General features: G+C 39.3%; 1 protein-coding gene across 2 annotated transcripts in view; it reads left to right on the top strand.

The window, feature by feature from the left end:
• KIAA0040 (KIAA0040 ortholog) overlaps positions 1-16,034 on the top strand; it is a 41,243-nt gene extending 25,209 nt beyond the window's left edge. For both annotated transcript variants that reach the window (XM_016429951.2, XM_016429952.2), the window contains exon 3: positions 11,618-16,034. In XM_016429951.2, the coding sequence (XP_016285437.1) occupies positions 11,806-12,096 (291 nt within the window). In that variant the 5' untranslated portion in view covers positions 11,618-11,805 and the 3' untranslated portion in view covers positions 12,097-16,034. The remainder of the gene's footprint in view (positions 1-11,617) is intronic.
• The last annotated feature ends 11,816 nt before the right edge of the window (positions 16,035-27,850 follow it).

The following is a 27,850-nucleotide window of genomic DNA, read 5'->3' as shown; positions in this document are numbered from 1 at the left end:
AAACAATAATAAGGATAGCTTTCATTTATATACTGCTTCAAAACTTGAAAAATGTTTTACACCATAGGAGGTAAGTGCTATTATTATCCTTATTTGTCCTTTAGTCATTTTCAATTTTGTCTGTCTCTTTGTGACCCCATTTGAAGTTTTCTTGACAAAGATGGCAAAGCAGTTTGCTGTTTCCGTCTCCAACTCATTTGTAGATGAGAAAACCAAGGCAAACAGGGTTAAGTGACTTGACCAGGGTCACACAGCTAGTAACTGTCTAAAGTTACATTTAAACTTGGGAAAAGAAGTCTTCCTGACTCCAAGTCCAACATTCTATCTACTAACCCATCTTGCTGATGAGGAAACCAAGACTGAGAAAGATCAGAGGACTTCCTTCCTTCCTTAGGGTCATATAGCAAGTAAGTGTCAGAGGCAGAATTGTGAACTTCATGAGTCCAATGGTTTATCCATTGTACTAGCTAGCTGCTGGAGATATAGAAAGTGATAGGGCTGAGCCAAGAAACAGAGCTGAGTTTAAGACTCTTTATGGTCCTTTCCAGCTCTAGTATTCTGTCAAAATCATGATATTTGAAAACTGAAAGTTTGACAAGACCTTACCAAGTCTCTAGTCCAACAGATACACAAAAGGAATCTCTACCGTAATATAATGAACAAGTGATTCTCTGGTCTCTGCTTGAAGTCCTCCAAGGAGGAGGAACTCACCCACCTCCCATTCCATTGTGATCTCTTTGAAGGCAGGGACCAACTGTCTTTTGCTTTTCTCTATTTCATCAGTGCTAAGCATAGTGCTTTGACTTTTGAACAGCTTTAGTTGTTAAAAAGTTTGGTGTTTTGTTTTGTTTTTGTTTTTGTTTTTCCTGACATAAACCTTAAATTTGCACGTAGAACAGAACTACCCCACTATTCCTTTTTCTGTCCTCTGGGGTCAAATATAAGTCTAATACATTCTTCATATGAGGGTCCTTCAAATACTTGAAGACAATTATCAGATCTCCCCCCACCCCACTAATTCCCTTGTCTAGGCTAAACATTCTCCATTCTGTCAGTCAGTGCCCATTGGACATGGACTCAAGGCCTCTCACCTTCCTACTTGTCCTTCTCTAGCCATCATCCAGCTTAATAATGCCCTTCTTAAACTCTGACAACCAGAAATGAATACAGGATTCTGAAAAAGGTCTGGCGAGGGCAAAATAAAGTAAGATAGTTACCCAGTTTCCTAGGAAGCTATACTTCTCTTGATACTGCCCTGGATCTCAGCACCAGTTTCTAGTAGATAGAGTCCCGGGTCTAAAGTCAGGAAGACTACTTATGCTCCTCAGTTCAAAACTGACCTCAAACATTTACTAGCTATCTGACCTTGGACAAGTCATTTAACTCTGTTTCTATTCCTTATTTGTAAAATGAACTGGAGAGGAAAATGGCAAACTACTCCAGGATCTTTGCCAAGAAAACCCCAAATGTAGTCAGATGTGACTGAAGCAACTAAATAACAAAAGATGCCATTCGCTTTTTTAGCAGCCACATTACACTTCTGACTCAGCTTCTAGTCCACTAAAAACCTCAGATCTTGATCAGAACGGATGCTGTCCAACCATCTCCTTATCTTATACTGGGGGGAGGGGGAGGTTGTACCTAACATTTATCCCTATCAAATTCCTATTATTAGGTTTAGCCCAGTGCTCTAGTCTGTCCAGATCTTCTGAAATCCTAACCCTATCATCCTGTGCTTTAGCTGCCCCTCCCAGGTATATGTCATTGGCAGAACACAAAAAATAGTTAGGTAAAAAAAGTGTGCAGAACATGTTGTGGTACATGGTTTATGTGGTACATGCAGCATACTGAAATATGCTGCAAAACAATTCTCTAAGTAACTGATAAAAATAGAAACCAACATTGAGACAAATATAGATCCCTAGGAAACTCCATTGGAGACTTCCTCCCACAGGGACATTGAATTATTAACAATACTCCTTAGTTTTTCAGTTCTAGTCATTCCCTCTTTGTTTACTGGAGGCCACATGATGTAATGCAGAGGAGTCAAAACTCAGGCCACCATCCTCTGGACTTCAACCTGAATCAAGATTAAGTATATGTAATTAGGAGATATCTAACAAAATGTATAAAAATACAATAAAACATAGATAATTTTAATATGTGGTTTTCTTAGTAAATGATTGATCCACAGAGATCCTTATACATGATTTGATGACCTCTCTTTTCCATATGAGTGATATATAGGATAGAGTGCCAAACATGGGTCAGAATTCATTTGGTTCAACTCCCACCTTTGAATTACAAGCTATGTAGATTAAAGCTCTTTGAAACCAATTTCCTCATTAGTAAATTTAAATTTAAAATATTTAAAATATAATATTCTAGTAATTTACCTCATAGGGTCATTTTGAACTCCAATGAAATAATGCATGTAAAGCATTTTATAAATGTCATTCAACAAACATTTCTTAAGAGCCTACTATGTTGTATGTACTACCCTAACCTCTAATAGAAATACAAATAAATAACATAGTTCTTGACCTCAAGGACCTCTTAATCCTGTAGAGAAGCTTTAATTTCATCATTATGCATATCACCACATAGCATGAATGCTATCCATTTTGTTTAGTCCTATGCTCAATTTATTTAAGTTGAGATATAGATATATATATAGATATATAAATATATAGATATATATGAGCAAGTCTTGATTTTGGAGGCTTCGAATTTAATTTGCTAATTTAAAACTATTTAATTACCATCCCTACCCAAAGGCAACAGGTTAGTGGATAGAAAGCTGACCTTGAGGCAAAGATCTAGGCTCATGTCCCAAATCTGATACCTCTCAATGTCCTGGACTATAAGTTGCAAAGAAGATCCTTATCTTCTGTGGTAGAGGAAGTGCTTCATTGGTAGATTGCCTATACCAATGAGATCATAGATCTAGTAAAAGTATACAAATAATAAATATAAATTATATATAATTATAATAATCTAATCTATAGAAATAGTATGTAGTGCCATATTATAAAAATATAATAAATTATATGTAATATAGTAAATTGAATCATATGTAGAATATATATATATTTACATATACATATATACATGTGTGTATAAAATCCCATGCTTCACTTCCCAAGGTAGTATCTACAAAAACTAATCAATATATAAATCATAACATGGAATAGTGAAAAGAATGTTGGGCAGAGGGACAGCTAGATGGTTCAGTGGACAGAGAGCCAGGCCTGGAGTCAGAAAGACTTGGGTTCAAATCTGATCTCAGACACATCCTAGTTGTGTGACTCTGATCAATTCACTTAACCCAATTGCCTAGCCCTTACCACTCTTTTGCCTTACAACTAATATTTAAGATCAATTCTATAACAGATAAGGGTTTTTTTTTAAAAGAATGTTGGATCAAAAATCAGGAGAGACCTGAATTCTATTCTATCTTCCATACTAACTATTTGTGGGCAAGAGGCTTCATTTCTTTTAGCCCAGTTTCCTCTTCTCTAAAATGGAGTAATAACACCTGGAGTATTTATTCAATTCAGAAAGCCTCCAAAGTAGGGACAATGGTTTTGTCTTTCTTTATATTTTATCGCTAGCTTGTTGTGCTATGTTTGGCACATGGTACTTCATAAATACTTATTGAATGACTGACTGAGTTCAGGACACATTTTTTAAAAGACATTGAGAATCTAGAGTGTCCAAAGAGAGACAACTGTAATGGTGAAGGGCCAAGAAAACATGTGACATGAGAATCAGCTGGTGGAATTGAGGTTGGGTAGTCTGGAGAAGAAAACACTTGTGCAGAAAACACTGCTATCTTCAAGTATTTAAAACACTGCCATGTGGAAGAGGGATTAAACTCATTGTGGTTGACCCCACAGGACAGAAGTAGGAGCAATGAGAGGCGTCATATATTGCCCTTTTATTTCAGCACCTAGCACAGCACAAGACATATGATGATTGGTTGTAGAAAAACAATTTTAGAATTTATATATGGAAAAACTCTTACTTTAACCTATCTAAAAGTAGAATGAACTCCCTCAACTGGGAAGGAGTGTATTTTCCCCTTACAGGATATTTTCAGTCAAGGATAAGTAATCAAGGGGATAATAATTCAGGCATGAATTGGCCTTTTGAGTTTCCTTATAGTCCTGAGATTCTGTGCTCTATAGAAACACAATTGGCTTTGTGATCCAGATCTCAGGAGTAGGCTTCAGGATCCTATATACCTGTCTTTCCCAGGACAGAGTAAAACAGAATGTTTATGTTGTATAAGGATTTTACAATAAAGGCCATAGATATGAAATAATAGATGAATAGACCAACTTGGGAAAATGCAGTTGAGTATTTCATTATAGCTGAGCCATGTTTAAATTGCAATGAAATCCTCCACAAGCCGAATATTTGCTGGTGGTTTAACAATATGTACAGGACAGCACTTGCATATCTCTTAGAGGGCATCTGAGCATATCATGTTAGCAAAGGGAAAACCATCAAGAAATATGTAGCTTGTGCAGTGCCATTAATAACCAGGTTCTATCCTGTGCCCTCCTTTCCAGTAACACATAGCTTTCAAATTATGGAATATTTTAGTAACCAGAGAGATGTTTCTAACACTGTACTACTATAGTTCAGTAGATGAAGTGAGGTTTGAGCACCCAGAGTGGAGAGGGCTGACATCCAATATTCCAGTTCTCCAGTAAAACTGTGATTTCATTGATTTTGGTATTCCCTCTAGAACAATCTAACCATGTCTGTCCATACTGTGCAACTCCGGTTCATGTCTTCCCAAAAGTCACCACATGGGGATCCACCCAGTGTGCTAGTTGTTTGACCTCAAGTCTTTTTGAAATCAAAAATAGAAAATGGATAAGAAATCAAGAAGACACTAATGGAACACAGAGACTCTCCTTCAGTTATTCCTCATTCTTACTTTGTGGCCAGTTCATCTCCTTTTTTCAGTCCTATGTCTTTTTCATTACATTCTTTATACTATTTATTCTTTATAATTCTTTGTGTAACGCCAGGTCTTGCAGAAAATATTCAATCCATTCTTCTCCCTCCTCTCTTCCAGAAGAGACAGAGTCGAATCTTACCTAGACATCTCATTTGGGCCTGTCCTGTTTCCAACTTGACCCCTTTCCTTTCTCACATGTAAGAATGGAAATTTATTAGTTATACACTATTATAATATATAGCTCACTTTTAACTTAAAACCAATATAGTGGCTCTCAGATCACCTTTCTCTGCAGTTTTATGAGTTACATCAGACAAAAAAGTTATTACTGCAATCAATTAATGCAATTAGCTCAGAGCCCCCAATTGGGAAAATTCTTGACATCCACTGAGAAGTTTATCTGTGTGTTCTAGTGAAAGTTTGAGGTATCTCTAGATAATTCCTGGCATCTCTGTTTGAGTCAAAATCAGAGTATAGGAAGTATTTAGATAAAAAAAGTGAAAAGAGTTTTATAGTGTTTATTATTAGATAGGCATGGAAAGGGGAAGTTAGGGAAAAAATAAAAATTTTGAGGAACTTCCTTAGTCCTTGAAGAGGCAAGTATGAGCAATAGTTTTTTATTGAAGTGTCTTGATCGGAGATGCTTAGAGGTTCCAATGGACCACTCCTTTCTGGCTCTTTTCTGCTTAAGCTTGGTACTTCTTTCTCTTTCGGATTTTTGTCCCTGCGCATTTAATTCTATGCAGTCTGGTATCTGAGTGGGGCTGCTAATGTTGTATCTTCACTGTTTAAACTTCTCAGCCTCTGAAGTCCTCATGGACTCTTGGACTGTTCATCAAAGATAGTTTTGTATGTGTGTGTGTGTGTGTTTGTGACTTTAAGAACTCCTATGAGTGACTCAAGGCTGCCTTCCACTCTAAAGATGAAAAGAGTTCCAAATCACTCTCAGAGCTAAATGGGAATGCTTGACCCTTGGAACTACAAATCACAGTGTGCCAAAAATTCAGTTCTCAAACCCCTATTACATGTGTAATGTCTTGCAGCTTGTTCATGTCTGTCTCATGCCTCCTTCTGGAATTTTGAGGAATCCTCAATGTCCGTTCTTTAGAAACTATAGTGTTTCATGACTCACAGCTATATAAATCTCTTACATTTAGAACATCATCAGCTAAGCTAATGTTTCTAAATGGCTTAAAGATGGTGTGATTCTTAGCCCCATCGCCCTCTTTGCCACCATTCTGTCCCTGTCCCTGCCAAAGTGTATGGGGAGCTGTTTTATATTTTTCTTTGTCTCATGGGTTGCCATGGCAGAAGAATTTACCAGAGAGCCTCCTGGTGATGAGCTTCTAGCTAGGCTACTTCTGAATAAGATTTTTGAAATTCACATACACACATACACATCTGAGGAAAAGACTGATTTGTGTGTGACTAGACATCTCTGTGCTGAACCCCCTAAGATCAAGCAGTGACTCCTGGAAGGACCAGGGCTGCTGAGAGAATGTATTCTTTGGAAGCCCCCAGGATTGAATGCTAAAGAGCAGTCCCACAGTCAGAAGACCTGAGTCTGAATCCAGATCCCAGTGCATATTAATTCTGTGACTTGGGACAAATCAAGGGGGGGATGAGGAGAGGCTTATCTAGGAAGGAAGGAAGGAAGCCTTTTAGCTGCCAGGCTTAATAACTTTTCACTGAGCAACTGCATCTCCTTCCCTCCCTTCCCTGGGTGAGACCATGGCATTCTTAGCTGCCCCCCCCCCAAGATTCCAAACATCTTCTGCAAGAAGCCTTCACCAAGCTGAAATTCTCAGTTGGTGTTACTGGATGCCAGAATCCAGAGTCACTGTCATATGGGTGCTGACTACTCTTAAAGGGCCAGATCCCTTGGGAGTCATAATTCATCTTAACTAGGTAGGTGACCTGTGATTTTTTTTTTGTTATTTGGAGGGAGGGGATGGAGAAAAGAACAAGAGTAAGCAGAAAAAGAGATAACGTGGAAATAGGAAGTGGAAAATAAATGTAAAAAGTAGAAATTTGCTACTGCAGTCTTCCCCTATCTCTTGGAGAGCAGTCTTAAGCTAATACCTGCTACTGTCATCAATCTAAAATAAATTCACTTCTCTATAATTGCCTCCCTTCTGTTGTGGTCACAGCACAGATTTATAGCAGCCTGCAACCTTGGATCAGTCACCACAGGAAAGATCCCCCTGTTCCAAGGTGCATTTTGGGGTCACTGGACTGAAGGGAGGTCCCTGGGCTAAATCTTTCTTGGGAAAAATCCTGGAATTTTCACAGGTGCCACTAGGGAGATATTCATGTGTTTTTCTTGAAAGAATAGTGCAGCAGCCTATAAATGGTGATGAGGTTCTATAGATTAGCAGAGGTCTTAAGAGACCTGAAGGAAAATAATTAGCCCTAATAAAAATATAGGCCACCTTTCCCATAAATGCTAATGCATGCTCTATTTGCAGTCAAATAAGTAACTTCACTGGCTTCGAAGTGAATTATTGACTCATTGTGATCTCAAAAAGAAATGCGTTTATACGAAGGCCATCTTCGAAATAAGAGAAAGAAGGGGCTTATGTTTGGTGACCAAGGTTGGGAGGTATTGAAGCAGGGATATGCCAATGGTGCACTCATCTGTTTAAGTTTATTGAGCGGCCGAACTTCATCCTAACTTTTAAATTTCCTTTCATTTTAAAGTGAGCATTTTATCACATGAAACTATGAATTCATCTATGTAGGGAGCTCTTAGGACACTTCCTTCACCAGCTGCTTTGCCGCTTCTAGTCTTAGAGAGTTTTCTGAGGATACTTAGAGATCAAACAACTTACCCAGTTATATAATCAATCTGTGTCAGAGCCAGGATGTGAACTTGGTCTTCCTGATGCTATCGACTTTATAACTCTTTGCCCTGACATGGAACTTTGCCCGTTGAGATAATAATTGCTTTTATTTGGGCAGCGCCTTTAAAGGTATGATCAAATTGATTTTATATCTCCTCCTACTTAAAATACTTGGGGAGGAATTTTGAGACCCTCAGAATATCTGGGAAGAGGCCAGCTTAGAGAGAAGTTAGTTCTCATGTTGATAGACCAGTCCTGAATACAGACCTTTTAGCCACTAGACAGGCTAAATAATAACTTTAGGTTTAGGTGAGAAGCAAAATTGGCAGGAGAGAAGGAAAAAAGGCACAAAGAAAAATCAGAGGCATATACTGGATTTATATTCAGGAGACCTGGGAAGAAAGACTGTTAGCTACTGGGTTTAATAACATACCACTGAGCAACTGCATCTCCTGCCTCCTCCCTGGGTCAGACCATTGCATTCTCAGCTGCCTCCTGCCATGCATGAAGATTCCAACCAATTCAATAAGAAACCTTCACCAAGATGGAATCTTTAATCCATGTTACTGGATGCCAGACTCCAGAGTGATAAGGCTGCAGATTGGTCTAAAGAGATAGGTCTGCCTCTGAACTTAACCCCTTCCCATCTATGTGGCACCATCTTATGTATCTCTGGGGCTCAGTCTTCCATCTGTCACATGGAGAAGTTGAACTACATGGTCTCAAAGTTTCTTCCACCTCTAGATCTTATATTTATGTTGTATGGTAGTTGCTTGAAAATGTAAGATCCTTGGGGCAGATCTAGGAACTTATCTATCATTGAACTTTGAGGGCACACAACAGGACTTTAATAGATCAGTATTGCCAAATAATTAATTGAATAAACGAATGAATGAGAAAGAAGAAAGGAAGTGCTGCTCACTTTTGAAGATGAGATAAGATCTGAGTATGTGATTTCAGAGAGAGAGAGAAAGAGAGAGAAGGATGTAGGGGGAGAGAAAGAGAGAGAGAGAGAGAGAGAGGATTTCCCCTACCAATGCCCATCAGTATCTTCTCTGAAAGTTTTCTATAGTTTTAAAGAGTTTTCCAAAACACAGAGAGGTTAAATGATTGCTCAAGGACCCACAGCCAGAATCTGTCAAAGATAAAACATAACCCAGATTTTCTAGGCTAGCTCTCTATCCATTATGCCACATTGCCTCTGAAGAAACAGAGTTAATTGGGAAAAGGTAAGTATTGAGTTTCCTTTGAAAGAAGTTTAGAGGGGACAGTAAGGTGGCTCAATGGATAGAGTGCTAGGCCTAGAGTTGGAAGGTCTTGAGTTCAAGTCTGACCTCAGACACTTCCTAGCTGTGTGACCCTGGGCAAGTCACTTAACTCCTGTTGTCTAGCCCTTACTAGCCCCTTGGAACCAATATACATTATTAATTCTAAGGTGGAAGGTAAAGGGTTTTTTTAAAGAAGGGAAAAAAGAAAGAAGATTGCACATACTATCAGAGCCCCCTTAAAGTCAACAGAAGTCGTTGAAGGCAAAGAGAGGCTGTGTGATGCTTTTGTGTGTTTGCTCTTTCCCAGGCCCAAGGGTGTTCACACGGAGTCTCCTGAGCTTGGCAGTTAGATTTTCACAACCTTTTTTCTCTGTTGAATGATGAATCTGATTTTAAGTTAGAGTAGTCACGTAGTTTTTATAAACTTATGCTCAAATAGGGCTTGGGTTGCTGTTTATTTTATGTGTCTCTGGGCATTTTTGAGGCATCTATTGCTATAATGCTTAGAATCTAGGAGAGTGATGGGAAATAAATCTTTTCCTGGCCTCTTTTCCATGACACTTGTGTGAATTTTGAAGTGATTATGGGGAACAGTCAGAAATAGTGAAATTCTATAAATCTTGTGCTCCTATCCAAAAATGAATTAAATATAATCACAAGGGGTAGAAAGTAAGGTGGGGGCCAACCCACCCCCTATCACAGAATCATGGCATCATTCAGAGCTAGAAGAGCCAGTCGCTGCCTGTGGGATCTCAAGAAAGCAGCCTGAACAGAGAAATTGAAGGTTTCAGTGCTCTCTGTGAATCCTTGGGCCAGTGTCTTAATTACTCTGTGTCTAATACTAACTCACAAAGAAATGTAACCTGATTAGCAGACCCCACCCTGATGAAACCCAAGGTCATTAGAGTTTGCATGCTCATACACATATGTATACACTCACATTTATTTAATTATTATTTGTCTGTTTATTCAGTTTTTATTTAAATTTATTCATTTGGGCTTGTTTTGGTAACTCATAATTATTTGTATAATAGGTAACCTGGCATAGTAGATTGAGAGTCATCCTTGGAATCTGGGTTATTTTCAAAAAAAATGAAGTGAGATAATGTTTGTGAAGCTCTTTATAACCATAGATAAAGAACAGAATTCCTGGAGGAAGAAATTCCCTCTAACAGTGCAGCTCAGAATCTTATCTACAATTTATAATTTTGGAGAACTTCTTGGGATGGCAGAGGTTAAATGACTTGTCCAGGACCACACATAGCTACTATTGTGTGTTTAGAGATAGGACTTAAATCTAGGTCTTCTTGGATCTAGGGCCAAGAATTTGGAAATGATTATGGGGAATAGCCAGTAATAGTGAGATTCAGTCAATCTTGTGCCATTAATCAAAAATGAGTTAATATAATAAGAAATAGAAAACAAGGTGAGGGTTAGTTTACCCCTTATCAAAGGATCATAGTGTAACTCTCTAACCATGCTGTCTTCCATGTAACCATTGATTCACTGAATAGATCTTATGTGTTCAACAAGATGAGGGAGGAATGAGAAGTTCTATTCTTAATACAATATCATTTTGATTTCTAATACTACTCTGTAACATTGTATTTTTCAAGCCTTTTTTCCTCATTCCTTTGTCTCGACAGACCTGAGAATACAACTTGCATTCCTTTCCCTAAAATATTCTCAAAAATTGGGACATTTAAGATCGAGAATCTAAAAGTTATCTTTTCTGATAAATGGATCTGGCACCAATGAGTATGTCCAGGAGGCACGCGTCCTTGATTCCCCATTAGGATGAACAGCGGAAGCCAGTCTTAAACCTAACTTGATTGCTCCATCTAGATCAGCAAGGATAATGGAAATTTGAGATCAGTCAGGTGACTTTCCTCTTTATTGCTTGGGGATCAAATTGGGGCTGGAACATATTAGCCCATCTCTTCATTAGGTGTTCACCAATTAGAGATTTGGGGGCTGGTCTAGGGAAGAACTGAATAATGAGCTTTCAAAATTGTATTTAAATTATTCAAGATTCTGGGTGAATTGTCTGTGATCACTGAGAGAGATCACAGACCAATTAATCTATTTGTTATCACTAACCTAATAAAAAAATGGATGTTTCCTACTCAGAACCCAGTCTCTCAGAATTTTTAATCATCACACCATAAAGGTTGCCTAAATGACCTTTCAATCAATAAGCATTTATTTATAAAGTGCCAATAGTCACTGTGCTAAGTGTTCAGGGCTACAACAACTAAAATGAATTGGACTCTGCCCTCTGAGAGTTTACATTCTGTTTCTTATTATAGTGATGATATTTTCCGTCATGGAGTAGTCAGTTGCCTTCTCCATGGTAGCTGTTCCCCAATACAATCCCATTGAGCTTATTTATGAAACCTCCCTCCTTTTCCAGACTGAAATGTATAATGATAAGCAAGAGATCTAGCCTGCCCAGGGTAAAAGCCCATGATCACCTTGATAGGATTGTAAACTGCTTTATTCTCCTCAGCTGTCATCTTCTCTCTCCTCAGGTGCTCTCTACTGGGATTTCTGGATCTTCCTCATCTTCCATAAAGACAAGAGACAGAGGCAGGACTACACATCAGAGAGAGAGAAAGAGAGAGAGAGGGAGGGAGAGAGAGAGAGAGAAGAGACAAACTGACCCATTGAAAAGGTGGTGAGCAGGAAGATTTAATCTGCCTTGATCTAGCCACCTCCAATGGAGAAAATTAGCTCCTTCTTCAGCTCCCTCTGGAACCTCATCTATACCAAACATGAGCAGGGTCTCTTCAATACCATATGCCTGGGGATACTCTTGGGGCTTCCTGTACTCGTCCTTCTAGCACTCTTATTCATCTGCTGCCATTGCTGCTGGAGCAGGCCAGGCAAAAACAATGGCCATTCAGAAAGGAACAAGAAGAAGAAGAAGAAGAAGGATGAAGAGGACCTATGGATCTCTGCTCAACCCAAGCTTCTTCAGCTGGAGAAGAGGCCATCATTTCCTGTCTAGCAGGAGGAAGGAAGCAAAGGCATCCTCTTCCTGAGTCTTCGAACCTTAGATCCAGCCACCATTGTTCAGGGAAGAAGAAATCCCCAACGCGGCTACCCTGAGTGACTTCTAAACTAAGATACTCCAAAGCTGGCAAACAAAACAGCCTGAGACCCGTCATAGTGAACAGACCTACATGGAGACCCACATGCAATGGGTATTTTAGTCAATCTGATCACAGCTTAACCACTGTGGGTGCTCAAGAAATGAACAATATTTAATAATACCTATTGCAATAGGTACATTCACATGCTCATGCTTGCATTAAAAAGACAAATAGTTATCCTACCATACCGAAGGGCACAAATATGCTGTAATACACAGTAGGGAAAAAAAGGACAAAAAAAATCAGTGCGTGCACACACATACAGCCAGGCACATAGGCAGGTGTACAAGGATATAACACACTTATCTGCACCAGTTCACATCTGTAGAGTCTCTCGTAAAGACATGCCCAATTCTGTGCATGTGTACAAGAATATTAAAAATGTCAGGAATGCTTTGCTGACCACTGTCTCCATTGCTCCAACTTCTAGACATAGGTCAAGTTGTAACTGGTATAGAGAAAATCAATTCTGGGGTGGGAAAGATTTTTATGTCTCTCCATCCCTGTACGGACAGTTAACCTTTCACCTGAAGGTGCCCAAGACACATCTTATTGGGCAGTCCAGGGCCTCTTAGGGTCCTGAGATATTATACAAATATTGATTCACATATACATGCCATGTCCCAGCGTTCTTGACCCTCACACTGGGTTAACAGCTAAACTTGTTAACAGGATGGATCAGATTGCATTTCAGTCTTTCTTACCTGAGATACAAGTGTTATACTTCCAAACTCCATTTAGTGTTTAGTTCTCGCCCTCAGGGCTCCACAGCTGAGAGCCTTTCTCCTAGCAATAACTAAGAGAGCTGCCTCAAAAGCCAGGTGGATGTTAATGGCCAGGAAGCAATGGAAAACTAATGGTTAGGTTGAATGTACTGTTGCTGTCATATACCTACGTGGTGGTCTCAGTTGTTCAGGGAGAGCAATGTCAAATAGACATGGAAATTTGGATGATTTTATACAAGATGAAAGGAACTAAAGAGTCAGTGCTGTAATTTGCATGTTGAATCCAATGGCCTTAGGATTGATTGGAGTCAGTTGAATGGGCACATATCATGTTGGAATTTGTAGGTAAAGGCATAAAAGAATGGAAATTATGGTCCTGAAAGAAATCAATGAAAGCCAGCGGACAAGTCTCAGATGCATTTTCTAAAGGTCCACACTGCCAAGGGGCCAGTAATTCTGCCACTATGCTGGAAAACCTCAGAATGGAATCCTGCAGACTTTTCTTCCTTCCTATTTATCACCACACCTAGCATAGGGCCTTGCTCATAGCCGATGCTTGGTAAATTTCCAATGATGATCATTGCAGGGGTGACATTTTAATATCCCACTCATTTAGAAGAAAGTCCCTACTCTACCTAAGTGAGTCCACCAATTTCTCTAATGGAATATAAGAGTTGCATATTGGATTGGGATAGTAATGTACAAGAAAGAAGCAAGTGAATGGTGCAGATATTTGCAAAGATGGCTTTGTATAAGCAGATATCCATAGTAAACATATGTTCAAAATATATTTCCAGCCCATTGAAAGCCAAAGAATTTGGGGGAGGTAGGCTATTCTACTTATGGAAAATGTAAAGAACAGGCAATCCCAGTTAATAGATTATTTAAAAGAAGTATGATTTCTAAATCAGTTTTTTTGAAAATGGGATCCCATTTCCCCAAAGAAGCAATGTTATAAATAGACGTTCAGTGCCTAGACCCTTAAAAAGCATATTTAACCCTTCATGCTATAATAACACAGAGGCAACAGACCATAGGAGATAGCTTTGCTAAGTTCGGAGTCAGAAATATCTTGTTGGAAAGACCTGCCTTCGATACTAGCTGGGTGACCCAAAACAAGTCCTTTAACTTCTATACTCTTCAAGTGACTGACTCCCTAGAGTTTGCATACCAAGCCATACAAAGTTGGTGAAGGGAACTGCAGGAAATGTGTTCCAAAATTTGGGAGTTTCTAAAGGACTTTAAGTTTTACAAAGCGCTGACCTTAACAGCAACCATAGAGAATCTATGTAGTATCCCTTTTGTAGATGAGAAAACTGAGGCTCCCCAAGGATGAATGAGTAATTGCCCAAGGTCATATGGCTACTTCGCTCAGAATCAGATTTCAAACTCAACTGTAACAACTCTAAATCTAGCTTCCTTCCTAGAATTACACAGAATTTCCATAAAGTTGGACTCTAGTTCAACTGCAATCCTGTACTTTACAGCCTATTCACCATTCAGTTATATACAACTAGAACATTATTTCTTTGAGAAAATATATTCCAAACTTTAAGCTGCAAGACCAAAAAAAAATGTCCTTTCAGAGGGCATGGGGACTTGATCCCTCTGCTCTCCCACCCAGGCTGTGTTTTCTGATGCATGAAAAGTAGCACTGCCTGGGTGTCAAGGGTTCTACAGGAGCATACTGAGAATTGAAGGAAGACTTTTTTCCCCTCTCTAGGGTAGAGCTGTGTGGTTCTCTATCCCAGCTTGTGGAGAGTTGGGAAGGCAGAGAAGTGGATCTAAAGAGTGTGAGTGATAGAAAATGAAAGAAAGGAAGCTACTATCTGCCTTAGGGAGAAGCCAATGATGGTAGCCCCTTGCAGGAGTTTAAGAAGTAGGGGGACAGTCTGCCAGCTGAAGCTATTTGTAAGTATAGTTTGTGTGTTTATAGATCTGACTATCACAGTATCCTTTATTTTTTCCCAGCAAAGTGGCCCAAACTTGGAAAATACCCTAATATTTTGCTGGTACCCTGAACCTGTACTCCTTAAAGAAGAATTCCCTCTGACCTTTGCTGGGGATTTGCCACAGCAACCTGCCATGTTAAAGACAATTGACAAGTAGTTGCCCTGACAAGGTCTCCCATGTATAAGATGCCCTGCCCACTCCCCCAAATAGCCCCAGTCACTCTTCCAAAATTGGATGACCAGAAGGGTAAACATGGAACATAATAGTAAGTGACAGGCATGATGGGGGTGGGGGTAGAGAGGGGGAGACATCACCCTGGATTGCAGACCTCACAAGTAGCCCAGTCACCATGGCAACTGATTGTTCTGTCGAGTTGAAGGCAGCAGTGGCTGGTTGCTACTGAAGCAGGGACAGGTCTCCCTGGGTGTTCAAGTAGGTCTGTTGGTCTCCTTCTCTCGCTTTATGCAAGAAATAGCCCAAAGGTCTCTCTTCATATGTGTCTTTGACCCAGGATATCTGTGCAGAAATTTTCCAGAAGAAACTAATTCCCCTCTGGAGTTGGCAAGCTATGGCCCTGGAGATACTGGGTGGACCCACATACTTCGCCACTCTCTGTAATTTCTCATTCTTTTTTCCCATCTCTAAAGCTTTCCACTTCTCCCATCACCACTCTTCAGGGTCTGCTTCTTCCTCTCTTTCCCAACCCACCACTGGTACCAATTCACTCTGTGACACTTACTCCCTCACTGCCATTGGGTGGCCACAATAATTGCCTGTCTTAAGAGGATGAAACTAATGTAAAGCTGTAAGGACTACAGTGCCTGGGTCAACCCTGACTTGAGGGGTGCCATTCCTAAATCAGCACAGGCCTGGAAAGCTGGGGCAGAGGCTTCTCCTCCTTCAGATTTCAAGTGGAGTCAGAGAGAGCTCAGTGAAATTCAGCAGGGCCAGATCAAAAGCCACCTTTCCCCAATGTTCAATAGGTTCATTTTGTTGGCTTATTTTTATCTTTTGAAAAGAAGTATAAATGGACTAATATATCTGCACATCAGTATTTTATTTTCTGTATAGTTCAAACAGAGAAAAAGTATTTAAATAAAAAAAATCATCTTTCTATCTCGACAATCTTATTGCGACTTTCTCGGCATTAACTTGTTGAACAATGTCACAGAATCCATTCTTAGAGTTAAGGGTGGGAAAAGGGTCCTTGCCTTAATCAATCCTTAAACATCATTGTAGATCCTTACTTACATCTACATCCTTAGTCAAATAACAGGAAGAAGAGTTTCCACAGGAAGAAGAATGGTACCTTCAGCCACTGGTGAAAGAAACTTGTGGCAAGACAACAAAAAGGCATTCTCAAAAAGACCATCTTCTGGAGGAATACAGAAATGGTCCCTTGCAGCATTTAGAGTGCCTTCTCTGCAGGGAGGTCAATCGATTCCTTCTTGATGGGGAGAGGGGCCAAAGATAGAATTCTGAAATAGCTCTGAGATAGGGGAGATGCAGGAAGAAATTCAATCAAGGGATTTTTTTTATTGATTTGATCTTGGAAGGAATTTACATTTGGTGGAGTGATTATGATGGTCTCTGATTTTTGTCCTAATGAAGATATCTAAAAATGATTTTTTTTTGCTTTGACTTACACAGAAGCAGAAAGACATTCCATTAAGGGAATGTAGCATTGACTTTACCCTCTGATCATAATGTTCCCAGGGCAGATAGCTGCTACCTTCACCTAGGGGAGCTGGGTTCAGTGATTAGAGCTTCAGACTTGGAGACAGGAAGATCTGAGTTCAGTCAACCTCAGATATTTACTAGTTAACCTCAGTGTGCCTCAATTTCCTTATCTATAAAATAAGGATAATAATAGTACTATCTCCTATTTTGCCTGTCCTTGTCTTCCAGGGTTGTTGTGAGGATGAAATGAGATAATATTTGTAAAGTACTTTGAAGACATTAAATCACTATATAACTGCAAATGATAATAAGGATGGTAATGGTGGTGCTGATGATGGGGACGATGGTGATGATTCATTTCTCACCTGGCTGCACTACTTTAGGACTCCTCTTACTTCTCCACCATGCCCCAGGAACGTTATTATTGGGATGACTTCATCAACCTATAAGAATTCATTCTATCTTTTCCTTCCCCCTTCCACTCTTTTTAGCTTCCTTTTTTGTTTTGTCTTCACCCATTAAATTATGAACTCCTTAAGGACAGTTACTCCCTTTCTTCACATTTGTGTCCCCAGTGCTTAGCACAGTGACTGGCACAAAGTAGGCACTTAATAAATGTTTATTTGACTATTCATTTTTTATTATCCTCATCTCATCCCACTGGGCTCACTTTTCTTCTATAAGGTGTTCCAAACCTTTCCTGGGTCCTTTTAGGCTGCTTCATAAATTATCAGGGTGAAAGACTGACATTTGAGACAATTACCAGGCACAACTGTTAGCCAGACCAACCCCACCTCAACCAAGACCCCTTGAGACTCTTGTATGTCTTGCTGATGGAACCTCCATCCATTTGGATTCCTTAAGACAGAAGAATTTTGCTCAGACCCAGGTCCACCCAACCCAGCATTCTTCTGCCCCCTCCACCCCACCCCAAACAGTACCAAAGAATATGCTTCAGAAGGGTATGCTTAACATACTTGATTTTGATCACCAAAGTTAAGGTATTTTTTGCTATCTCTCATCCAAACATCCTAGTTTCCATTAGGTGCCTCTTCCATGAAGTCTTTCTTGACCCTCCTAGGTAGGAGTGATCTCTCCCACCTCTTTATCTAAATCTCTTTGTATATACTGAGTTTAGAGACAGGAAGGCCTCAGATACTAGCTCTATGACTCTGAGCAAGTCACTTACCCTCTATTTGACTCAGTTTCCTTATCTGTAAAATAAAGATAATAAAAGAACCTACATCCAAGCAATGTTGTAAGGATCACAGAGATAACAATTGTAAAGTTCCTGGCACATAGTAAGAGCTATATAAATGTTAGCTCTTACTTATCTCACTTTCTCTTGTATCAAAATTATTTGTATACAAGTTCCTGTCCCTACTGTGAGCCTGTAAGTTCCTTAAAAGCATAGTCTGAATCTATCTCTGTACCCCTGAGGCCTGGCACAGGGCCATACACATAGGGGAGACTTAATAAATGCTTGCTTGTTGAAAAGAATCCAATTTATATTTTCTGCCTCTAGCACCAATAGAATAATAAGTTCTCTAAGGTAACCATCCTCTGTGTGAAAAAATAGAGGCAGTCTCTGAATTAGGAACACTCACTCAGAGTCAAAACTAGAGCAGGGCAACGGGGGCTTTATACCAGGGTGCCAAAATGTTGAGGCTCAGATAGAACCTATATTCCTTTAGCAAGTGGGTAGAAATGACAGCTTAAAAAGAATTTAGCTATAGCATAATTAGTTAAAAGAGGAAAATAACTGAATAGCTTCCTCTCAGAAGCAAGTTTCTCCCTGGCAGCACTATCCTGTTCCCTCCTCTAGTGAAGTTTCCCTCAGAAGTCTCTAGTTATCCCAGGATCACTGCATGGAGCTAGAGGTCCAAGACCTCCTTTCAAAACTTTGAATTTATTTTAAACAGTTGACTGGGGAGGGGATGTATTTTTTCATGCTGTTGGCCCCTGGTTTATGCCAGCCCCAGGCAAGAGAATTGTTGGGAGATATAGATAATAGATAGATAGATAGATAGATAGATAGATAGATAGATAGATAGATAGATAGATAGATAAACAGACAGATGGAGAAAGATAAATGGATACATAGACAAACAGATAGAAAGAGATAGTAATAAGGATGGATGGATGGATATACCAGAAGGAAGGAAGGAAGGAAAGAAGAAAGAAAGAAAGAAAGAAAGAAAGAAAGAAAGAAAGAAAGAAAGAAAGAAAGAAAGAAAGAAAGAAAGAAAGAAAGAAAGAAAGAAAGAAAGAAAGAAAGAAAGAAAGAGAAAGAAAGAAAGAAAGAAAGAAAGAAAGAAAGAAGAAAGAAGAAAGAGAAGAAAGAGAAGAAAGAAAGAGAAGAAAGAAAGAAAGAAAGAAGAAAGAAAGAAAGAAAGAAAGAAAGAAAGAAAGAAAGAAAGAAAGAAGAAAGAGAGAAAGAGAGAGAGAAAGAAAGAGAGAGAGAGAAAGAAAGAAAGAAAGAAAGAAAGAAGAAAGAAAGAAAGAAAGAAAGAAAGAAAGAAAGAAAGAAAGAAAGAAGAAAGAAAGAAAGAAAGAAAGAAAGAAAGAAAGAAAGAAAGAAAGAAAGAAAGAAAGAAAGAAAGAAAGAAAGAAAGAAAGAAGAGAAAGGAAGGAAGGAAGGAAGGAGGATGGATAGATAGACAGACAGACAGACAGACAGACAGACAGACATAGACAAACAGACAGACAGACAGATTAGTTAGATAGATAGACAGACAGACAGACAGAGAAAGAGAAATGGATACATAGACAGATGATAGATAGATAGATAGATAGATAGATAGATAGATAGATAGATAGATAGATAGATAGATAGATAGATAGATGGATAGATGGATGGATATAGAGATAGATAGATAGACAGACAGACAGACAGAGAAAGAGAAATGGATACATAGACAGACAGACAGACAGATAGATAGATAGATAGATAGATAGATAGATAGATAGATTAATGGATAGAGAGAGAGATGGAGAGAGATAGACAGAGAAAGATAAATGGAGAGAGAGATGGAGAGAGAGAGAGAGAGAGAGAGAGATAGATAGATAGATAGATAGATAGATAGATAGATAGATAGATAGATAGATAGACAGAGAGACAGAGAGACAGACAGATAGATAGATAGATAGATAGATAGATAGATAGATAGATAGATAGATAGATAGATAGAATAAATATCAATATCAAGATATAGATATAGGTATAGGTATCGATCTCGATCTATGACCCTATTTATTAAAAATGCCCTCGTATTATAAGGGCTTGTTGTAAACAACCTAGGTCTCCTCCATTCATGTCCATCATTAAGGACTATGATCGAGCCATCCTGAACTGATACTGCCACTTGGTGGCCATAGGAACCTCTGATCTCTTCCCAATCACTTCTCTTCCTACAGAAAGGGATGATGAGATTTATACTCATCTCTTCTTTATTTTTCCCCTTCACCCCCACCAAGGGTTAGTTTGTTCAGCCTCAATACACCTCTTTCACAAATGGACTGATATCCTTTTGAACTCTTTCTCCTTCCCTTCTATGGCTTCTTGACCCATTATTTTAGGGCACTCCTCCCTCTAACTCTCTCCATTCCATTTGTGAATCAAAAAAAGATAAAAGATGGTAGTAACTGATTAAGGAAGTATTTTAACATGGCAGAGAGGGCTAGCCTTGGAATTAAGAAAGCCAAGGCTCAAGTCCCACCTCAAACCCTTATTAGGTCATGGGCATATCCTTTAACCTTGGAATGCTCCCGTACTTCTCAGCAGTGGAGAGGCAGTCTGTAAACAGAGTTCTCCACACTAATGAAATCACAAGTCTGAACCCCCCAAAAAAAATCATCACAAGCTCGAACTTTAGACCATATGTATCATAAGGGAGATGAGGGGAAGGAGCCAGTGTATATTTACTATGGCATTATGGTGCAGGGGAACAGATACTGAAATTTAGAGTCAGAGGACTTAGGTTTCAATCTCTACTTTGCTACTTACTTGCCTGCATTAGTTAAAATGGGAAGCTATGTGGGAAAATTCCCCCTTTTTTAAAACCCTCACCTTCAGTCTTAGAATCAATACTGTGTATTGGTTCTAAAGCATATTGGTTCTAAAGCAGAAGAGCAGTAAGGGCTAGACAATGGAAGTTAAGTGACTTGCCCAGGGTCATACAGCTAGGAAGTGTCTGAGGCCAGATTTGAAACGAGGACCTCCCCTATCTAGGCCTGGCTCTCAATCTACCGAGCCACCAACTGTTCCCATAAAATCCATTTTTAATAATAGTGAACCAATACAATTATCTGGGACAGAGAATGCTTTCCACCTCCAGAGAAAGACCCATTGGAATCAGACACAGATCAAAGCAGACTGTCTTCCCCATTAGTTTATTTACACTTTTATTTGGGGGTTTTGGTTCATATGAGCATACTTACAATAAAGAAGTGTGTTTTGCATAATAATTATATATATATATGTATATACATATATATATATATATATAAACCAGACCAAATTGATTACCATCTCCAAGAGGAGGGAGAGAAAGGAGCAAGAGGGACAATTTGGATCTTATAATTTCATAAAATGTATGTTGAGGGGGCAGCTGGGTAGCTAAGTGGATTGAGAGTCAGACCTAGAGACAGAAGGTCCTAGGTTCAAATCTGGCCTCAGCCACTTCCTAGTTGTGTGACCCTGGGTAAGTCACTTGACCCCCATTGCCTAGCCTTTACCACTCTTCTGCCTTGGAGCCAATACACCACATTGACTCCAAGATGGAAGGTAAGGGTTTAAAAAAAATGTATGTTGAAAATTGTTATTACATGGAATTGGGAAAAATAAAATATCTTTGAATAAAAAATAAATTTAAAAATAATAATAATGGCTAACATTTATAAAGGCTTAAAGTTTCCAAAGTACACTGCAAATATCTCATTATATGAATTGTAGGTGATATTATAGAATTTAATTTATAGATTATTAACATTACATTAATAATAGCATTCATTCAGTTGTGAATTCCTTGAGGGCAAGGACTATCTTTTTCCTCTTTTTGTACCCCCAGTGCTTAGCCCAATACCTGGAACACTGTAGATGTTTAATCTACCTTGGTTGGTTGGCTAATAATATAATAACAGCTAGTGTTGATGTAGCACTTTAAAGTTTGCAAAACACTTTGCAGAGATCCTTGTTGTATGGATCTGTTGCCCATGTATTTGGCATGTATCTGTGATACATATATATGATACAATATAAAAATGTGCAGCATATTTATATCATCAAAGTAGCTAATGTTTATATGCTTTAACGTTTGCAAAAAGCTTTAGATATGCTCTCAGATCCTCCTCATCACAACCTTGTGAGAGGGGTGCAATTATTGTAGATCACCATTGTGGAAGAGGAAACAGATCAAGGAAGATTAAGTGACTTGCTCAGGGTCAAATTAAAAATCTCCAGGGCTGCATTTTGAACTCAGATCTTCCTGCCTCCAAGTCCAGCACTCTATGCGCTGCCCCACCTAGCTGTGAAAGATCTTTGGTTTATTTTTCCCCACTCTGGAGCCTATGATCCTAGATGGGAGGAAAGTCGGCTCGCAAGTAGAGCTGCCTTTTGAAAGATTCAAGGTGAGACAAGATTGCCATCTGCTGACAGAAGCTGGATATAACCAGACCTGCCGCACGCAAGGCATTCTTGGGCGGCACACACCCAGAGAAAGCAACTTGGGATTGATCGTTCAGTTCTCTTAAGTAGAGGCGACCCCTCAAATCTAAACGATTTTAGCGAAGGACTTTCTCGATCAAAGAATGAACTCTTAACTGGAAAGGTCTCAGAACATGTCCGTCCCCCATATACCTAATAAAGCTGAACACTAAAATACCAGCCTTTTTCTATCAGAAAACCGACTGCTGGGCTTCTTCAGGCTCTTCATTCCTTCTTTCCCTATGCTAAGCCCTAAGGCGACAAAGTCCCCATCTTCCAGGTGCTTTACAGGCGGGAGAATTTGGAACATACGCAAATAACTATGATAAAAGGTAGAAATATAAGAGCGCAGGGGAAATCCACAGGGAGTACTTAGAAGAAATTTGGAAAGGCAGAGATCACTTTTAGCTTTTCAGTGCAGGCTTCTCAGTAGTGGCACCTAAGCGAGGACTTAAAGTCCTAAGAGTCTGGTAGAAATACAAAATACCCCCACGTTCCACCTTGGAACACAGTTCTCTGTTACATGCTGTTCCCAGGGAAAAGCTGTTGCTTATAATGAGCAGCCTTTAACTCCATCATCAAAGGACCATGGTAGGGAGGAGGGAGAGAGAGTGTGATGAATCAGATTTCAGCTTGATGCCAGAAAAACACTTCCTGACAATGGGAGCTCTCCCAAAGCTGAAGGACCTCGTTGGGAAGGAAGCTTGGGGTCACCCTTATTGGAGGTTATTTTAAAAAAAGGCTGAAGAAAGAAAGAAAGAAAGAAAGAAAGAAAGAAAGAAAGAAAGAAAGAAAGAAAGAAAGAAAGAAAGAAAGAAAGAAAGAAAGAAAGAAAGAAAGAAAGAAAGAAAGAAAGAAAGAAAGAAAGAAAGAAAGAAAGGAAGGAAGGAAGGAAGGAAGGAAGGAAGGAAGGAAGGAAGGAAGGAAGGAAGGAAGGAAGGAAGGAAGGAAGAGAACTTGCAAATGGTGAAAACTGTCTTCAAGTGTAATGGGCTATCCAAAAAGGTGGTAGATTCTCCTTCACTGGAAATCTTCCAACAAAGGCTGAGAATTGATGGTTGGATCCATATTACAGTACTGACTCTTATTCATGTCCTGGTTGCATTCAATGTCTTCTGGAAATTCTGGACATTTGTGAAAGTGATGAGTGAACCTGCCTGACTGATTCATAGAACCAAAGGATGACAGCAGGACTGAAACAAATGAACTAAGAAGAACTTTGAAATATTTGAGGGAAAGAGCCTTTAGGGTATAGTAAAAATTAGTAAAAACTCAGATCATGATGTATTGGATTGGACCCAAAAGACTTCAGGATTCAAATTCATCTGAATACAAAGATAAGTTTTTTCAATAATGAGATGTGGTCCTGATGCTGTTCTTAGCCACTGTCATTGTTGATTAGTCGTGTCAGGATCTAAGTATCTTGTAAAAATCACTACACATGATTACATGGCATTTCAAGATTAACCTGATGCTTTCCTCACAGCATCACATTTCCCAATGCCAACCATAATACATTCTCTAATGACAAATGTCTAGGTGAAAGCTTATCTGGCACAATTCAGATAAGCACTCTAGACTTGGCTGACCATGGATGTCACCATGGATGTCACCATCAGTTTCAGCAGTATCATTTTTGATACACATTGAGAGTGGGTACTGGAGCAGCACAATCCACAAACCCATGCCAATGATAATGGCAGAATGGTGGCACCTGGTCTGAAGAAGACACAAAACCAATACCACAGGAACCATAGCCCTGTGCCTCCCAGTGTTCAGCAGTTTCTCCCCTACCACTAAATCTAACCATAGACTCTGCTTGCCTCCTCATTGCTCTAATAACCCTTCCCCTCTCCTCCCCACCTCTGCCAGGGCTAAACTGGAGATCCACTCCTCTTCAGACCTTGAGTCCAACAGCCTCTACCTAATTGTCACTGGTTTGGACTATCTGCCCTGTCATTACACCTTAAGGCTACCTGGTGTTATCCTTTCTGCTGATCTGCCTTACAAGCCTAAGATCCATCTGGCTGTCTTCTGCTCTAAAGCTGAATCCTCCTACACATGTTGTCTCCCATAATTAAAATGTGAACTCCTTGAGAGTAAGAAATGTCTCATTTTTCTATTTATATTTCCAACACTTAACAATAGTCCATGTACCATCATCATCATCATCATTTTTGTTTAGACATAACACTAGAGTAATTTGCTGTTTCCTTCTCCAGCTCATGTTATGGATGAGGAAACTGAGGCAAACAAGGTTAAGTGACTTGCCCAGGGTCATACAACTAGTAAATATCTATGGATAGATTTAAACTCAGTTGTTCCTGACTTCAAGCCCAGCACTCTAGCCACTGTGCCACCTAGGTGCCCAAGAATAATAGTAATAATAACTAGTTTTCACATAGCACTTTAAGGATTAAAAAGTGCTTTACAAATATAATCTCATTTTGTCCTCCAACAACTTTAGAAGATTGTGCACTATTACTAACATGCTCATTTTAAAGGTGAGGAAACTAAAGCAGACTTTAAGTGACTTGAGCAGAGTCACACTTTCACATGAGTAAATATCTAAGAAAGGAGTTGAGTTTAAGTCTTCCTGACTTCCAGTTCAGAGTTCTGCCCACCATACTACCTAGCTACCTCCTTTGTGTCTGGTCCCTACATCTGCAAGTCACCTGGACACCAACTGCTAATCTTGGGAGATAGCTTGACACAATGAAAAGAGAATTGCTACTGGGATAAGGCACATAGCATCCTTGGACCTCAATTTTCCCATTAGTAGAATGGCCACATTGGAGTAGACGGATTCTTAAATCCTTTCCAGTTCCAGACCTATAATCTATGATATCTACATCTCAGTATCCATCGTGTCTCCTTCCCTGAGAAATCCCCTATTCTTCCATCTGCCTAAGCTGTTCCCCACAGTGGAAAGATTGAATCAGGTACACCTTTCTTCACTTCTCCCTTGACATCCCACCACATCCCAAGTGAGAGAGGCAGAGCAGGATCATGGGCAGAATTTTGGATTTAGACTCGAGACCCTAGTTTTGACTCCCACTTCCATTTCATTATCTAGATTTTCCTACCTCATTAAAATTAAATTCTGCCTCATTAAAAAATTAAATTTGGTCAAAAAGCATTTATTAGTTACTTCTTAAGCATGTGCCAAGCACTATGTTAAGCTCTGGGGATACAATAAATGCCCCCCAAAAACAGCCTCTGTCCTCGGGGAATTTATGTTCGAATGATGAAGACCACGATTAGGTACAAAATAAATACAAAGAATATAGAAGGTCATCTCAGAGGAAAGCTGTCTTATGGGAAAGGACTCCTTCCAGAAGGAGTTAAGCTACCACTACAAGGAAGTCACAGAAAGTCCAAGGCAGTCTAACAGTAGAATGTGTGGCAGAGAATAAAATTCAGAAGCCTGAAAAGGCAGAAAGATCATGTTATTAAAAGGACTTTTTATTTGGTCCAGGAGGTACTAGGGAGCCAGTGGAGTTGGATGTGATAATGGGCACACATACTTTTAGGAACTCATTTTCCTAAGGGCAGCTAAGGGCAGGATGGATTAAATAAAGGAAAGACTTGAAGCAAGGACACCAATTAGATGACTTATTATAATGGTCCAGGAAAGAGGTGACAAGGGATTCAATAAGGGTGGTGATTGTGTGAATATAAAATAGGAGGCAGGTGGGAAAGATAGATGTTTTGAGAGTAGAAACAAGATTTGACAACAGAATGGATATGTGGATAAGAGTGAGGAACGGAGAGTGATACCGAGGTTTTGAGCCAGGGTAAATGGGAACATGGTAGTGCCCTTACACGAGAAATAAAAATACAATAAGCTCTCCAAGGATATGGTAGAACAGATGGTCTTCTCCACTGTTGGGAAAATCATTTGGTGTCCTTGGATAGGAGATTCCAGAAGCTTTCTCTAGAAAGATTACCTCACCTCTGCTGTCTTAAATCAAAAGGACTTTTTAATTGTACAAATATTTAGTCACCCACTCTTTCCTGCCCCTCAATAGTGTTTGTTTCACTACCCAAATAACAAATGCTGCCAGCTGTATGGCAAATGTATCCCACCCCACTCCCATTTGGACCTCCCTTCCTTAGTCCTTTAAAAGGCTTAACCTGGTTTGAGAGAGCTGGTTGTTAAATTTTCATTGATACCTTAAAAACTATCAAATGATACAAATCAGGGCTTGATTCATTATTTTGCCAACTGTCTAAACTTAAGAACATGGTGGAGAAAATATTAATAATATTAATTAAGCTTACAAATATAATCTGTGTACATTTTTCAGAGATCCGGTTGTTAAATATTTACATAAACATGGCCATGACCTGTCTGACCTAAATTGTTACAGAATGTTGTCTACTGGCTATGCAACCTCTGCAGAGGGACCTGGACATTGAGACAAGTTCTACTTAAAGAAAGACTTTGTCAAAGACCTTGTCTGGAGTCATTTTCCACCATGTGGTTTCCTAAGATAATTTAAAACAAACTTTCTCATTTTATTCCAAGGATAAAATGAGATATCTGTAATGTACTTTGTAAACCTTATAGCACTCTATAAATGCTGCCTAGCTATTATTTCCCATTAATCTCTGAAACTGTTTAGCCACCACTCTTCAGGTTGATGGGCAAAATTTTCTGAAACCAGATTTTCTCAACCCAGACTGAGAAATTCCTCAACGTTCTCAAAAGTAATAGGAAAGCTTAGAAAGGGAAGAGTCTGCATTTGAAATATCTGTAAGATGTCCAATTCAAGATATGTAAAATACAAGTTAATTAGTGATATAAGAATGGAGCTCAGGAAAGATGTAAGAGTTGGATTTAGAGATCTGAGAATCAGCAGCAGAGATGATCATTGAACTCATCAAACCTGAAGGTGATGACTATGGATCTCACAGTACTATTGTGAGGAAATAGTGCTGTAAACCTTAAAGCAATTTATAAATGTTTTATTATTATTAATAGTTTTTCAACTGTGAAGTAGGTAATACAAGTATTATTATCCCCATTTTACAGATGTGCACACTAAGGCTGAGAGAGAAATGACTTGTTCAGGGTCACTCAACTAGTATGGCATTGAGGATTTTAATCCAGAACTCCTAACCCTAGGCCTAGGACTCTTTCAAATATAGCATACTGTTTACAGGGTAGGAAAAAGAATGAGAGCATTAAAAAATATTTGGGGATGCTGACTTTTCTTTGCATATATTGCCCAGGAGGTTTCAAAACCTGGAGGCGGCAAGGCACTACTTCTGCCTAAAAGGGTAATGAATGAGCAATGCCTGAGCTCTCGAAATAGGCTGAGATTTTACAAGCCATTTCCTTCCCTCTTTCCCTCCCTCTCTCTCACCTCTTAACTTTTCCACTATCTCTATTAGCCATCAAGCAAATAATAGGGCCTCTCTCTACCAACTTCCGTCATTATGCATAAATTGCAACTTATTGAACTCTTGAGCAAAATGTTGAGTTCAATTGTATTTATGTGGGGTGGGAGTGAAAGGAGGGAGAAAAATAAAGCCAGTGAG

Source organism: Monodelphis domestica, chromosome 2 (genome assembly GCF_027887165.1).
Source record: "Monodelphis domestica isolate mMonDom1 chromosome 2, mMonDom1.pri, whole genome shotgun sequence".
Classification (NCBI taxonomy): Eukaryota; Metazoa; Chordata; class Mammalia; order Didelphimorphia; family Didelphidae; genus Monodelphis; species Monodelphis domestica.
The sequence above is the reverse complement of the archived record's forward strand: the minus strand, read 5'-3'. Positions and strand labels throughout refer to the sequence as shown.